This window comes from Spermophilus citellus (assembly GCF_964194105.1).
Source record: "Spermophilus citellus genome assembly, chromosome: 6".
Taxonomy (NCBI): Eukaryota; Metazoa; Chordata; class Mammalia; order Rodentia; family Sciuridae; genus Spermophilus; species Spermophilus citellus.
This window is the reverse complement of record NC_138187.1, coordinates 2267504-2280442: the sequence shown is the minus strand read 5'-3', so window position 1 is coordinate 2280442 and position 12939 is coordinate 2267504. Positions and strand designations below refer to the sequence as shown.

The 12939-nt window shown below is 61.1% G+C and overlaps 1 protein-coding gene across 3 annotated transcripts; it reads right to left on the bottom strand.

Moving 5' to 3' along the window:
* Window positions 1–2606: 2606 nt before the first annotated feature.
* CARHSP1 (calcium regulated heat stable protein 1) lies at window positions 2607–12573 on the bottom strand. Of its 3 annotated transcripts, none has more exons than XM_081298261.1 (4): window positions 12425–12573; window positions 5755–5919; window positions 5148–5270; window positions 2607–3005 (listed from the first exon to the last, which is right to left on the bottom strand). In XM_081298261.1, exons 2-4 carry the CDS (start codon window positions 5910–5912, stop codon window positions 2843–2845), a joined length of 444 nt encoding a protein of 147 aa, XP_081154387.1. In that variant the 5' UTR covers window positions 5913–5919; window positions 12425–12573; the 3' UTR covers window positions 2607–2842. The 3 variants fall into 3 exon arrangements, with proteins under 3 accessions (XP_081154387.1, XP_081154386.1, XP_081154385.1); XM_081298260.1 differs by lacking the exon at window positions 12425–12573 and adding an exon at window positions 11765–11860; XM_081298259.1 differs by lacking the exon at window positions 12425–12573 and adding an exon at window positions 11757–11851.
* Window positions 12574–12939: the final 366 nt, after the last annotated feature.

The window sequence follows — 12939 nt, the reverse complement described above, 5'->3', positions numbered from 1 at the left end:
CCTGCCCACCTCAGTCCCTGCACCCTCTGAATCTGACTGCCTCCCCACAACTGTCCCACGAGTGACCCGCTGCTCTCCACCAATGTGTCCACCAAGGCTTAGAAGATCTATTCCAGCACACTCTCCTGAGTCCCGGTCTCCAAGATGAGGCTGGCCTCATCTGTTCCCAGCCCCCCTTTGGCATCTGGGGAACTTCAACCCCCATCAGGTGTCTGCAGCAGGAACCCTGAGACCATTCTCTTATCTGCAGGGGGACAGTGGGAATGAGGGCTCCCTCCCACTCACACAACCCCAAAACACCACCACAGAGCTTTATCCACCACCAATCAAGCCAACGCCATGAGGCCACATCTACGGCACAGCTCTCCCACACAGGAGAATGAGGACCAGAGAAACGACTGCAGGGGGGCGGGGTTCCGGCCTCTGCAGGGAAGCCGCCTTGACCTGGGCTTCCATGCGCCAGACCCCGTGTACACCGCCTCGCACCAGCAGGCTTTAGGGAGGCAAGATCCCTTCTTGGGAATTCTGCATTCTATTCCCAGCTGCGTCCCTCCCCATCTGCAAATTGAGACTCTGTGTCTGAGTGGAGAGGGGTCACTCCCAGCTCTAATATCCCTCGGTTCTAGAATGCTCATCAACTGAACAATGTGGTCACACAGAAAGCACCGTTTACAAAGGGTTCTGCCAAGCGAGAGAATCCAAAGTCCACTGACAGCAGAACGCAGCTCCCAGGCTACTGTGGGCACAGCCGCTGGGCGCCAGCACGTGGGAGGACACCAAGTCCCAGCTGGCCACCAAGCTGAGGGCAGAGCCAGAGTCGCTTGAAAGGAAGCAAGTGGCTTTGGAAACCTGGTCTGCACCCAACAGACAACCCAGGGGAGCAACCTAGAAAACAAGCCAAGACTTGGAGGGAAAAAGCCCCTCTACCCAGCAGAGGACAGGCAAGAGTGGAAGGACCCTACATGGGGCACAGCAAGCAACAAAGGAGGTCACCCTAACAGGGATGGAACCACATGCATGTCACAGCACACACCTGATCAACACCTTCTTTGCCTTTGTGCAGTACTGGGAATTGAACCCAGGGTACTCTACCACCAAGCCACAATTCCAGCTTTTTCTTTTAATTTTTTATTTTGAAACAGGGTCTTGCTAAGTTGCCCAGACCTCGAACTTGCTGATCCTCCTGCCTCAGCCTCCAAAGTGGCTGGGATCTCAGGTGCACGCCACTGTGCTGGGCTTACCTGCCTTTAAAAAAAAACAAAAAACAAAAAAACTCCACTGGTCACCAGCAAATAGTTCTAGCCCTCCATCCCCTCTCAAAGGAAGCATTCTTCGGCTGGAAGAGTCAAAATTTAACCCCCCGAGTCCAGATTTAAGGCCTGTGATGAAGTCCTGGCTGCTTCCCACATGGACTGGTCTTCCCTCTCTTCTGCAGTGGGGTCCTGGGCCCCTCAGTCCGTCACCAACAAGCAAACACCCGACTACACAGAGGCCGTGGACTTCTAAGAGAATCACTCAACTGCTTCTACTTTCAAATCACAACCAAAGCCAAACCAAAGTACTGAAAGAAAGTCCCAAGGGTGTGTTTACTGGAAATCCCTACCCAAGGTGCCACATCAGCAGAAACAGGGCAGGCCCAGTGGGGCAAGCTCAGCTGGTGAAGACAGTCTCTAAGCACCTCTTAACTATGTGCATTTCCACCTGTAACTTTCGCCTTTCCCAGGCCGTCAGGAAGCAAGCTCTCCACTCTCTGGATGGACCTGGGGAAAGTTCTGTTTTGGAGTTGTTTTCTCATACTGGGGAAGGAACCCAGAGTGCTCTACAACTGTGCCACCTCCCCAACCCTTTTATTTTTTATTTTGAGACAGGGCCTCACTAAGTTACCCAGGCTGGCCTCACACTTCTGATCCTCCTGCCTTGGCCTCTTGAGTCACTAGGATGACAGGCGTGGTCACCCTACCTGCCCAGGAAAAGTTCTGTTTTTAAATAAAGACCCTCCCCTCTCTAAGGCATCTTCCACCCCCATCAGCCCCTCCAACCACCCCCAAAATGACAGGCTGGGAAACGGCTGCGATGGGGACTGCTGGACTAGAAGGTGGAGACCAGACTCTAAAATAAGGCCAAGTTCAGCCCGAGCACAGGCTGCCAAGCCCTGGGGTCGGGCACCCAGGGACGGTCTTCCTCAGACTGGCGCAGTGCCACCTGTCCCGCTGCAAGGGCACCAAACAGCAAAAACCCCTCCAACCCAGGGCCCCACCCTGGAGCAGCTTCCCTAGAGCCAACCCAACCAGGAATCAGAAGACGGCGCTGGCCTGCTCCCAGAGGGCACGACTCACCCTGGGGAAGTGGCGCGTCACCTCTTGTGGGCCAGAGCTGGGGACCTGGGGCGGCGGGGCTGGGGATGGCGCCCAGAACCCGGTGCGCTCTAGCCGAGCACTCTACCCCGGAGCTGCACCCCCTGCCCAATCCAGGGATTTCCAGCCCCCACCAGAAGGGGGAAAGGCTCTGTGGGCTGAGCCTGCTCCTCTGGGCAGCTGGGGGACAGTGACCCTGGACCCGCCCCCCAGGCTGGCTGGGACCCTGGCTCAGCCACCAGCAGGCGCCTCTCCTTTTTAAATGCCTTTAATGCTTTCCAGGTGATGAGAGCTTGCTGACGGAGGGAGGCTGCTGATGGCCGGGAGCGCCCAGGCCTGCCCCCACCCCTTCCTCCAGAGACACTCAGAAGGGACTGTGTCCCCCCAGAAGCCCCGTCTCGTGCGGTAGATCATCTCCAGTGTGGCCCTGACTCCTGCTCCCCACAAAGTCTCCCACATGCTCAGGAGAAGGGGTGCTTCTGGGTCCCCTAGGAGCTGACGACGTGCCCAGACCAGGTCTCGTGCTTGGTGCCCGGTGCCAGGTGGGTGATGACCACCTCTACGGCCTGCAGCTTCTCGTTCTTGGGCGGGATGGAACACATCTTATAGGTCACCTCGTCACCTTCCACGGGAACGTACTCCCCTTCCACGCTGCGGGAGCAGGAGGAGAGCAGGCAGTCAGAGCCCCGCCAAGGAGCACCCGCGCCACGCCCCCCAAGACCTCAGCACCCCACTGTCAGAGGCCCCCTTCCCAAGGGACTGCCTTGAGGCCTTCCACCCTGTGCCCAGCCTCAGGTCTTGGCCAGGGAGCCCCGACCCACCAGCCCCTTCCCAGGGACTGTGATGCTGGGCTCCCTCAGCCCCAGCCCCGCTCAGGGCTCCCAGCCGAGCCTCTGCTGGACTCCCAGACACTCAGAGAGCCTTCCAGAAAGTCCCTGTGATCCCTCCAGCTAGTCCCAGGAGGGCTTCTCTCCCTCGTGACCATCCCCAGAAAGGTCCCCCTCTTGTCTCGAGGACAGGAAGAGTCACTGTCTCATGGCAAGGCTGGGATCCTGCTGCTGCTGCTCCAGGAGACCCCGGAGGAAAGTCCCCTTCAGACCCTGAAGGCCAGGGCCAGCCAGCTCCCCCAGAACTGGGCTGCTTTATTAGAGAGTCCAAGTGCTTTCTGTGTTTGATTTGGCCACCAGGAAGCTCAGGAATAAAGCCGCAGCCCAGGTCTTGCAGTGAAACCAGGTGGCACGGCATCTCCGTCGTTCCTGGATGCCCCCAAACCCATGTCTTCCTAACTTTTTTGTAAACCACGAGACATTCTTTCTGAAAAGAGGCAGCCTGTAAACACAGTTGCACACCCACGTACACAAGTGCAATGCTTCAGCAGTCCCCTCCTGTCTGCGCTGCAGAGGGCCCTTTAATACCCCTGTCATGCAGGCATGCTGTGGGGGGGGGGGGGGGGCAGGGCTGATGCTCCCTGGCAGCAGAAAAACGTGCAACAGGGGCCCAGTTACTTTTGTTTGTTTTAGGGGGTGCCGGGGATTGAACCCGGGGCACTCGACCACTGAGCCACATCCCAACCCTATTTTGTATTTTATTAAGAGTCAGGGTCTCACCGAGTTGCTTAGCACCTGGCTAAATTGCTGAGGCTGGCTTTGAACTTGCCATCCTCCTACCTCTGCCTCCCCAGCTGCTGGGATTACAGGCGTGTACCACCACACCTGGCCTATTTTTGGTTTCTGATTTTGTTTTTGTTTGGTACTAAGGTTTGAGTCCAGGGCGCTCAGCCACTGAGCCACATTCTCAGCATTTTGAATTTTTATTTTTTAGGTACTGGTGATCGAACTCAGGGGCACTTAACCACTGAGCCATATCCACAACTCTGTTTAGTATTTTATTTACAGACAGGGTCTCCCTGAGTTGCTTAATGCCTTGCTTTTTGCAGAGGCTGGCTTTGAACTCGAGATCCTCCTTCCTCAGCCTCCCGAGCCACTGGGATTACGGGCATGCGTCACCGTGCCCACCATGTACTTTTTATTTTGAGACAGGGTCTCACTACATTGCTAAGGGATCCTCCTGCCTCAGCCTCCCAAGTCAGAGGGATTCCAGGCGCCGGCCACAGCACCTGGCAGGGGCCCAGTTCTAGAAGCACAGTTTCCATGCCTTCCAGGTCTGCTGTGTGGAGTGGCCCCCTCAGTTCCCTCTCTCGGCTCCATCCCCAAAATTGAAAAAAAATGGGGGGTTGGGAAGTGCTTAGGACAGAAGTGTAGTTAAGAGTCCCGGCACATAAGAAGCTGCAGGGCCAGCTGTGGGGATGGGCTGCGGGGCACTCCCAGCCCTGGGGACGTGGGGCCGCCCTGGGCTCCCCAAGGGCTTCCAGACACTCAGGAAGGAAGGACGTCAATGAGCCAGCGGCAGGAGAAAGGGTCCAGCCCCTGACTTCCTTCCTGGAGCCCCCCCCCCCATGGGGCCACTTCCCCTGAACCAGGCAGGAAGCTGCCTCCCAGGGGTGCCCCCAACTGCTCAGGCACACCCAGCAGCTCCAGAGCCCCACACACCCCGTCCACCTGGGCACCGTGGCCGGGGAGACGCTCACAAAAGCCAATGCACTGTTCACAGGCGTACCCAGTCGCTGTGACACACACACACACACCTGCTTTCAATCTGTGTCACAGCCCCACCAACATGCACACAGGGACAGAGCTGGTCACGGGCAGAGTTCCACATGCCTGGCCACATGTCCTCACACCCAGGGCCCCACCTGGCCCAGCCCAGGGCTGCCCAGACCTGCTGCTGACTCACTCAGAGATGTGCAGGAAGATGTCGGGGCCGCCGTCAGCAGGGGTGATGAAGCCGTGGCCCTTGGACCGGCAGAAGCACTTGCAGACTCCTTTGTAGACAGGGCCCTGCGAAGCCCGCACCGTCCTGACGGAAGAAGGAGGTGCCAGAGGCCCCCTCAGCCCCCGGACAGCCACCCACTCTCCTGGGACACACCCAGCTCATCCCAGCCCTGCCCACAGCTGTGCCCAAGGAGCGGCCATGTACAGTCACACAGGTTGTGCGTAATTACAGAGCAGGCTGCACTCACGGGGCCTGCAACCTGCACCTGCCAGGCGCTGTGTGGGTCTCCTGCAGCCCTGTGGCCACCAGGTGCTGTGCCCTTGTGCAGCTGACTGCAATGACCTTGACGCCCCAGGAGTCCCCACCCATCAGCACCCTGCCTGTGGCCCTTCTCATGGACAGAGCAGTGTCCTCAGAGCTCGGACAGAAGGTCCTCACCACCAGCCCTTACCCCCTTCCCAAGACTCCCCAGGGGTTTCGGAGGCCCAGCTGTGGCTGGACAGTGGACCTCTGGCCCTGGGCAAGAGCCCCATCTCAGGAAGCGTCCCCCGGCCAGCCCGAGACTCACGCTGAGAAGGTCCTTGTCCGGCGAGTGGGCAGCGGGCTCGGGACCACGTTGCCTCTCAGAGGAGATGGTGACCGATCTCGGGCCCCAGAGGTGTCCAGCAGCCCGATCGAAGCCTGATGCGTGGGGGGCTGTGGCGGGGGGGGAGGCTCAGATGACATTGCTGACCTGGAGAGAGACAGGGAGCTCTCAGGGGTCAGACCTTGGAGGTGGGGCCAGCACATCCTCCTCTCCACACCTGAGGTGGCCGTCCAAGACTCGCTCGGCCCCCTGACCATCACCGTGCCCACCCCAGTGGGCCAGGGGCCTGCTCAGGGCTCTTATGTGGCCGCAGGCTTCCCTCTGTCACCGTTCTCCAGATCACCCCCAAGACAAGGACAGTGACAAAGGCAGCCTTGGTCCCCTCTGTCCCGCCTCCCTCCCCTTCGCGGCACAGACCTTGGCCTACTTGGGACATTTGGCAAATGCCGTGAAGGGGAGGGAGGCCAGGAACCCTCTGCCAGTGAGGCCACTCCCCCTGACAGACACTCCTGGCGCCCTACTGTGTGCCAGGGCTGCGGGGAAAGGAGGCCGCGGAGCAGAGCGCTCAAACCCCAGCACACGGCCCCGAGGGGCTGCCGAGAGGCCCGGCAGGCTCACCCAGAGACCTCCGAGAGCTCCAGAGGCAGTGTCCACCAGGCCCTCGGGCGGATCCAGGGACTCTGAGCTCGCCCGCTGGCCCAGCCACCAGCCTGCGAGGCAGTCCCGCCAGGCCGCCTGCCTCCCCAGGAAGCAGCCCCCGGGTGGCCGGGCAGGAGGCCGCTCCACAGCTGTACCCTGGCAGTTAGCAACTTGGTGGTAAATGGGACCCGGCTCTATGCCCAAAACCTGGGACGGGACGTGGAGGTGCCAGCTCCAGCCAGCCTCGGCTCAGGGTCACGAAAAGAGCCACGACCCCAGGTCAGGGGCCCTGGGTCAAGTCCCTTCCACACTGGAGAAGGGGCCGCGATGGGCATCACTCACACCTGCTCAGGAGCAGAGGAAGACACTGCTGGGTAGCCCGGGGCAGGCCTGAGCTCAAAAGTCCCCTCGAGTCCAGGGGCAGGTGGACCGAAGCAACCCGGTGGGCTTCATGTTTAAGATAGGAACCATCTGGAGCATCCCAGCTCTCCGCCTGGGAACCAAGCTACTTGTGGCAGGAAGCTCTGACACCCAGACCCCGTTCACCACTGGTCCGTGGTGACTCAGGCCCCATGCCCAGGCCACCTAAGACCCAGGCCTCCGTCCTCAGGGGAAAGAGGTTCCTCTTCCAAAGGAGACAGCCTCCCAACACTCCCATACTCCCCTCAGTTCTGTCGGGCTGGGAGAGGAGGGGGCCGGCTGGCCTTCTTCAGGGAGTGACATAGCTACCTCCTGACCCTTCTCCGCTGCAGCCGCAGCCAAGCAGGACCACGCGTCCAGGGAGCCCCCACCTCGGAAAGGCCCGCTGCTGGGCTGGAGGTCAAGGCTCCAGCATGAGCCAGCAGTACAGGTCATAGAGTCCTAGAATGTTCCCGTGACTGGAGTTCTGGGAAGGAGGGGGGTCCGGGGAGGGGAGGGGAGGGGAGGGGAGGGGAGGGGACGGGAGGACCCCCTCGAGCCTCCTGGGACAGCAAGTGGGACCACAATGACCCAGTGGCTCCAGTGTAAGGTGGGGAGCTGCCCTCCACCCTTCAAAGCAAAGCCTCCCCCCGTCTCTTCTCTTAGGTACACCTGACTTCAAATTCTATCACCTGCCGGCTGTGTGATCTTGAGCAAGTTACTTAACCTCCCTCAACCTCTGTTTCTGTGTCTGGTAAATGCAAATTACAATAGTCCTGAATTCACACCATCATCATAAAGTTGGAACAAAAAAAATGTGTGCTCAACGTGGGGCACAAATCTTCCCAGAATGAGTAAGCAGCAACAGTCAGCTGTAAGGGCCATCATAAAGTCGCTCAACAAATAGATGCCCGTGCCAGGCCTTGTTCAGGACACTGGAGACACAGGGCTGAACCTGGAGCCTGAGAACAAACAGGTGAATAAAGCCATCAACAGGTTGTCACTGACTCAGGCAGGCAGAGGGGAGAGAATGCGATGGGCAGAGAGGGGTGCACCTGCCTGGGGGGGGGGGCATGCTGGGCCTGGAGCTGAGAGCCAATTAGCCCCCTGAAGGAGGAGGAAGAAAGGCCTGAGGTTCATGTGGCCCCATGTGACCAAGGCCAGCAGGAAGGCTCTGGGGAGGGATGCTGGGTGAAAGTGGGTGAGGAGGCGGCCCCTCTGTGCACACATGCCCACACCATGCTCCCTGGATTGACAAAACAGGCCCCAAACAAGGGAGCCCCTTCTTTCTCCACCTCAGCCCTCTCACTTCCCAACCGTGCCCCACAGGGCTGGGGGCACACCTCAGCGGTACAACTGTCCCCGCAGGCAGGACAACCTGGGTCCAATCCCCAGCACCACAAAAAGGCAGCTGGAGCCAAATGTATCCAGTTCCCCTGAGATGCCACTGGAAATCCCTGTTCCTCGGGGGAGCTATGTGGGGACCACACAGGGTCTCTCCATGTCCCAGGGGCTCGCCCCCCACTCCTGGCTTCTCAGGGCCCTGGGCACGTGCTAAGTCCTACATCACCCTAACCCTAAGGCACCCGGAGTGCGAAGGATGGGAAGGCCGAGGAACCTCCACCAGCCAGCCGCTCAGGAGCCACCTGGACAGCCGGAACAGGCCCGTCAGGGGGAGCACACAGATGGCCTCCCTGTGGGGACAGCTGGGTCAGAGTCCGTCTGTACAGGGGCTGTGCAGCCAGCCAGTCACCCAGGAGCACCCCCAGGTGGGCGTGCGACAGCCCTCGCCCCACCCACCAGCATGGGTGGCTTCCTGCTGCCAGCTGCTCCCCGCAACACCAAGGGTGGCCTTGGAGCCCGGAGCACAAGGCAGGGCTGACCTCCATGACCAGCCATGCCCCCTCCCAGTCCCCGCAGCAGCAGGGGGTGAGGCTGAAGCTCAGGCTGCAGCAGGCTCAGGGCCTGAGGGGGGCCCTGGCCTGCACCAAACTCGGACCAAATGTCATGGCCATGGCATGTCATGACTGCCGGGCTGTGTGCACACGTGCTGGTGTGTGTGCACGCATGGGGGGTGTCTGCATGTGCTTGTGCGAGTGTACATCTGCACAAGTACAGGGGGATGCGCCCGTGTGCGGGGTGTCTGCACACGGGCACCCACACACGTGCACACAGACTGGGTGGCTCCTGGCCTCCAGCAGCGGGGCTCTGCAGGGCACCAGGGGACCCTGGATACCCCAACCTCCTCCTCTGCAGTCATGGGCCTCTGAGCCACCACTGAGCTAGAAACAGCCCAGGACACAGCCTGCCACCTGCCCCAGGGGGGCGCAGTGGGCGAGGTGAGCAGCTGGCCGCATGCCCTTCATGTCTGATGAGTGTCAAGGGCCCACAGACTGGTGGGCAGGAAGCCCTCCCCACCCTGACTGTCCCCAGGGAGGGGTTTGTCACTGGGCTTTTACCCCGAGAATCAGAGGCAGAGGGGGCCTCAGCCTAAAATAGCCTGGGAATTTTCCATAGTCCCTACAGCTCCTCTTGGAAGGTTCTGGGAATTCAGATGGGTACTGGCACTGGGCTGCAACCTGCCTGACCCCCACCTGGCCCACACCCATAACTGGAGCCAGAGAACCTGACCATGCAGAGCCCTGTTAACCCCCTGCAGGTCCTGCTCCTGCCCTGGCCTGGAGGCCCACCAGCCGCGCGCAGGAGGAGCCTCTGGAGCCAAGGAGCCAGGTGCTCATCTCAGGAGGAAGCTGGAGGGGCCATCAGCCACTCCAACAGCCACCAGGCACCCTTCTTGTGCCTCAGACCCTTCCCTGAAGCAGATGATGCAGGAGTGGACTGGAGCTTGGCTCAAGTCAGACGTCCACTCCTGGGCAAAGCTAGACCTCTCCCCGCCTGTTTCACAAAAGGCGGGCATCAGAACCTTCCATGGGTCTCTGGCTGGGGAAGGCCAGGGCCGGGTACCCTGCCAGCCACCTTGCAGCCCATGGTGTGGACACTCTGGCAGGTGGGGTGGACACAAAGCCACACTGCGGAAGCGGGCAGGACAGGCTGCAGGGCCCGCTGTGGGGGCAGAGGGCTGTGCTGTTACCCATCCAAAGCCACTGCCCTCTGGCCCGTGTGGGCTCCAGGGGACACCTACATACATGACCTAGATTAATCTTCACATGAACCCAACAGGGAGACACTGCCACCAGCCATGTTTCCCAGGTGAGGACCCAGGCACAGTCAGGACTGTGCACTCTTCATGGGTTCAAATGCAGATTCTGATTCTCAGGTGATGGTGGCGTCTGAGGTGCTGGGTAGAGAACCCCTCTAGAGGAGGTATATTCCCCGTCCCCACCCCCAGTCTGCATTTCTAAGGGACTCCCAGGGAGGGAGTGGCACTGGTCCATGGGGTGATTCTCTTGCCCAGCAGGACTGGGGCCAGCCTCTAGATTGATGGCACAGTCAGCCCCACTGAGCCGGGGCTGGCAGAACTGGCCTAGGGCGGCGGGGCGGGGTCAGCTGACCTGGGACAGAGGGTCCCTGGAAGCAAGGCCGAGAATGAGCCAAAGGTTGACACAGCAGCAGGGCTCAGCCACACTCTGCTCCATTGTTGAGCAGGGGTCTGGTGAGGGCGGAGAAAGGGGAGCACAGGGACAGCAGGGGTGGGCGGGCCTCCTCAGCTGCAGCCCACGCCCCAGCCCCCCCACTCCCTGCTGGCACTGACTGCAAAGAGGCCAGAAGCCTGAAGGGGAGCTTTCCAGGACCCCAAGGCAGCCCCTCCAGCATCACCAGCCTCCTGACCCCCCATGAGCACCCCGAAAGCCTTGACCATCCAGGTGACAGAGAGTTACCCACTGCCCCACAAGGCACTCAACCAGGAGGCCTCCGGGGACAGCAATCCATCATGCACAGAACCCTGAAGCATCCTGGGGTGCGGATGTGTGGACAGTGCGACGATCCTGTCCAGTCAACATCAATGCACTGGCATGGTGCAGCTGTGGGGCGCCTTGAGCTGAAGAGTCTTCCCTCCCATTCCTGCCCCTGTGTGGGGGACGCAGACCAAATGCCCTCAGTCTGCCACTCAGCAGGACAAACAGGCTGTCCCCCTCCCCCTCACCTCCACTGCAGAACCCAGGGACTCCACTCCCCCTCACCTCCCCCTCACCTCCACTGCAGGACCCAGGGACTCCACTCCCCCTCACCTCCCCCTCACCTCCACTGCAGGACCCAAGGACCCAAGGCCTAACTCAGCTTATCTGATCCCGAGCATCTACTCCCCTGAGGAGCGACCAGGCCAGTGCTGCTGACAAGGGACACATGGGTCAGCATGGAGAATCCACTGGCATTCAGGCAGCCCAGGAGTGGATGGCCCAGAGAGGGACCTGCTGAGCCGGGTCTGAAAAGATGTTTTAATGGGTGCAGAGTCCAGGCCGCGGGCTCCAGAGGGGCAAAGGCCCAGAGGGGCAAAGGCCCAGAGCGAGGGAAGCTGTAGAGGCAGTGGGGGTACATCACAGGAAACCTCTTGAAAAGTTTGTGGCTTGTGGTAAATACAATGGCGACATCAGAGGACAATTTTAAGCAGGAGGGTTGAATTCGAAGCTATTGTTTTTACAACCACCACCTGGCTTCGGCTTGGCCATCATTTTAGAAGGGCAAGATGAGACATCAAAAGAGACTTGGGAAATATCAAAACAGCGGGAGAGTGGACCTAGCGTTTCTGCGGCCTGGGCTAGCCCTTTTATTCCCACGCACCCATTTTTGCTAGGAAAAGTTCTATCCCCAATCTGCAGACGAGGATTCGAGAGGCCTCCTGTTTTGCAGGAGAACCGAGGCCCGGCCTGGAGCGGAGCGGGCTGCCCTTCACCTCTCCCAGGACACGCACCCACTCCAACCCCCCAAAAGCTGTGGGACCAGAACTTTCCTTTTTAAAACTTAAAAATTAATGGTGCATCCCCGACCTGCGCACCTGGGTGGCCAGCGCCGCGCTGGAGAGGGGGCCTGTACCCGCGGATGAAGTTTTCCTCCTCCGTCTAGTCGTCCCCCCAGCACCCTCCGGCGCAAAAACACCAGCGAGAGCGCGCCGCGGTCCCTCCTCCCCCCGATGCCGCCAATCGCACGGCGCCAGGGCGGCTCCCCCGCCGGGCCTGGCCGCCGTCCCACCCGCGAGCCCACAGCTGGTGCGGCCCCGCCAGGCCGGGAGCTGGCTCCGCCTCCCGCGCGCGGCGCCCCCCGCGCCCACCCCCGCACCACGAGTCACCCCATTCACGCTCCAGCCCACAGGCAAGGGCCGTGGGGGGACGGGGAGCGCGTCCCCAGCGCGCAGAAAACAGGTGGCCGGGCGGGAAGTGCTGCCCGACGTTCGCCTCGGATCCCTCCAGCTGCGGCCACACCCACCCCTGCCTCCCGGGGAGAGGACCCGCGCTTCCCAGTCAGGCCCCGGAGGCCGGGCATCTCGCAGGGGCTGGGAGGAACTGGCCCGGAGCCCAAAGCCGGGAGCCAGAAGACCCCGCACGGGGGGCCGGCGGGGGGCAGCACCAGCGAGGGAGGCCGCGGCCCCGTCCCTGCGCTCCCGGGGCTCGGGCGGGGAGCCCCAGGCCCCTCGCGGGGTCCCGGAAAAGCCTCGTACCTGGCTGCGCGTTCGCTGCGCCCGCGGCTGGGCTCCGACTGCGGGAGCCGCGCGGGCCGGGGGCGGGGCGGGGCGCCTAGGCCCCGCCCCCAGGGCTCCCGCCAATGGGCCGGGGCCAGGCCCGCGGCGCTGGACCTTTGTGTGGGCCGGGGAACGCCGGGACCGGACGCGGGGGCTGGCCCACCGGGAGGGACCCGCCGTCCCCCGCCCCGCTGCGCCGCGCCCGCGGTGGAACCTGGCCCCGGGGAGTGGAGAGCCGCACCGTCGCCAGCCTGTCCCCACCTGCCGGGACTCCCCGTCCAGATGTGCCGGCCCTGGGTTTTAGCAGAAAGGACGAGACAAAAGGGAAACAAACTAGCAAAACACCGAGGGGAGGAAAGGGGAGAAATGAGCCAAATCGGAAAACCACGGGAGAGCAGTTGGTGTGTTCTTTCTCTCTCTCTCTCTCTCTCTCTCTCTCTCTCTCTTGCTTTTGTTTCTTTGTTTTTCTTTTTGTTTCCACTCCGTCCTGCAGT

Bases quoted from the DNA above. Each gene is read 5' to 3' on its own strand.
- CARHSP1 (XM_081298261.1), bottom strand. From the start codon at position 5,912: ATGTCATCTGAGCCTCCCCCCCCGCCACAGCCCCCCACGCATCAGGCT. The intron at 5,271-5,754 runs GTGAGTCTCGGG...TTCTTCCGTCAG, and splicing joins CGGACAAGGACCTTCTCAGC to GACGGTGCGGGCTTCGCAGG. The intron at 3,006-5,147 runs GTGAGTCAGCAG...CTGCTCCCGCAG, and splicing joins ATCTTCCTGCACATCTCTGA to CGTGGAAGGGGAGTACGTTC.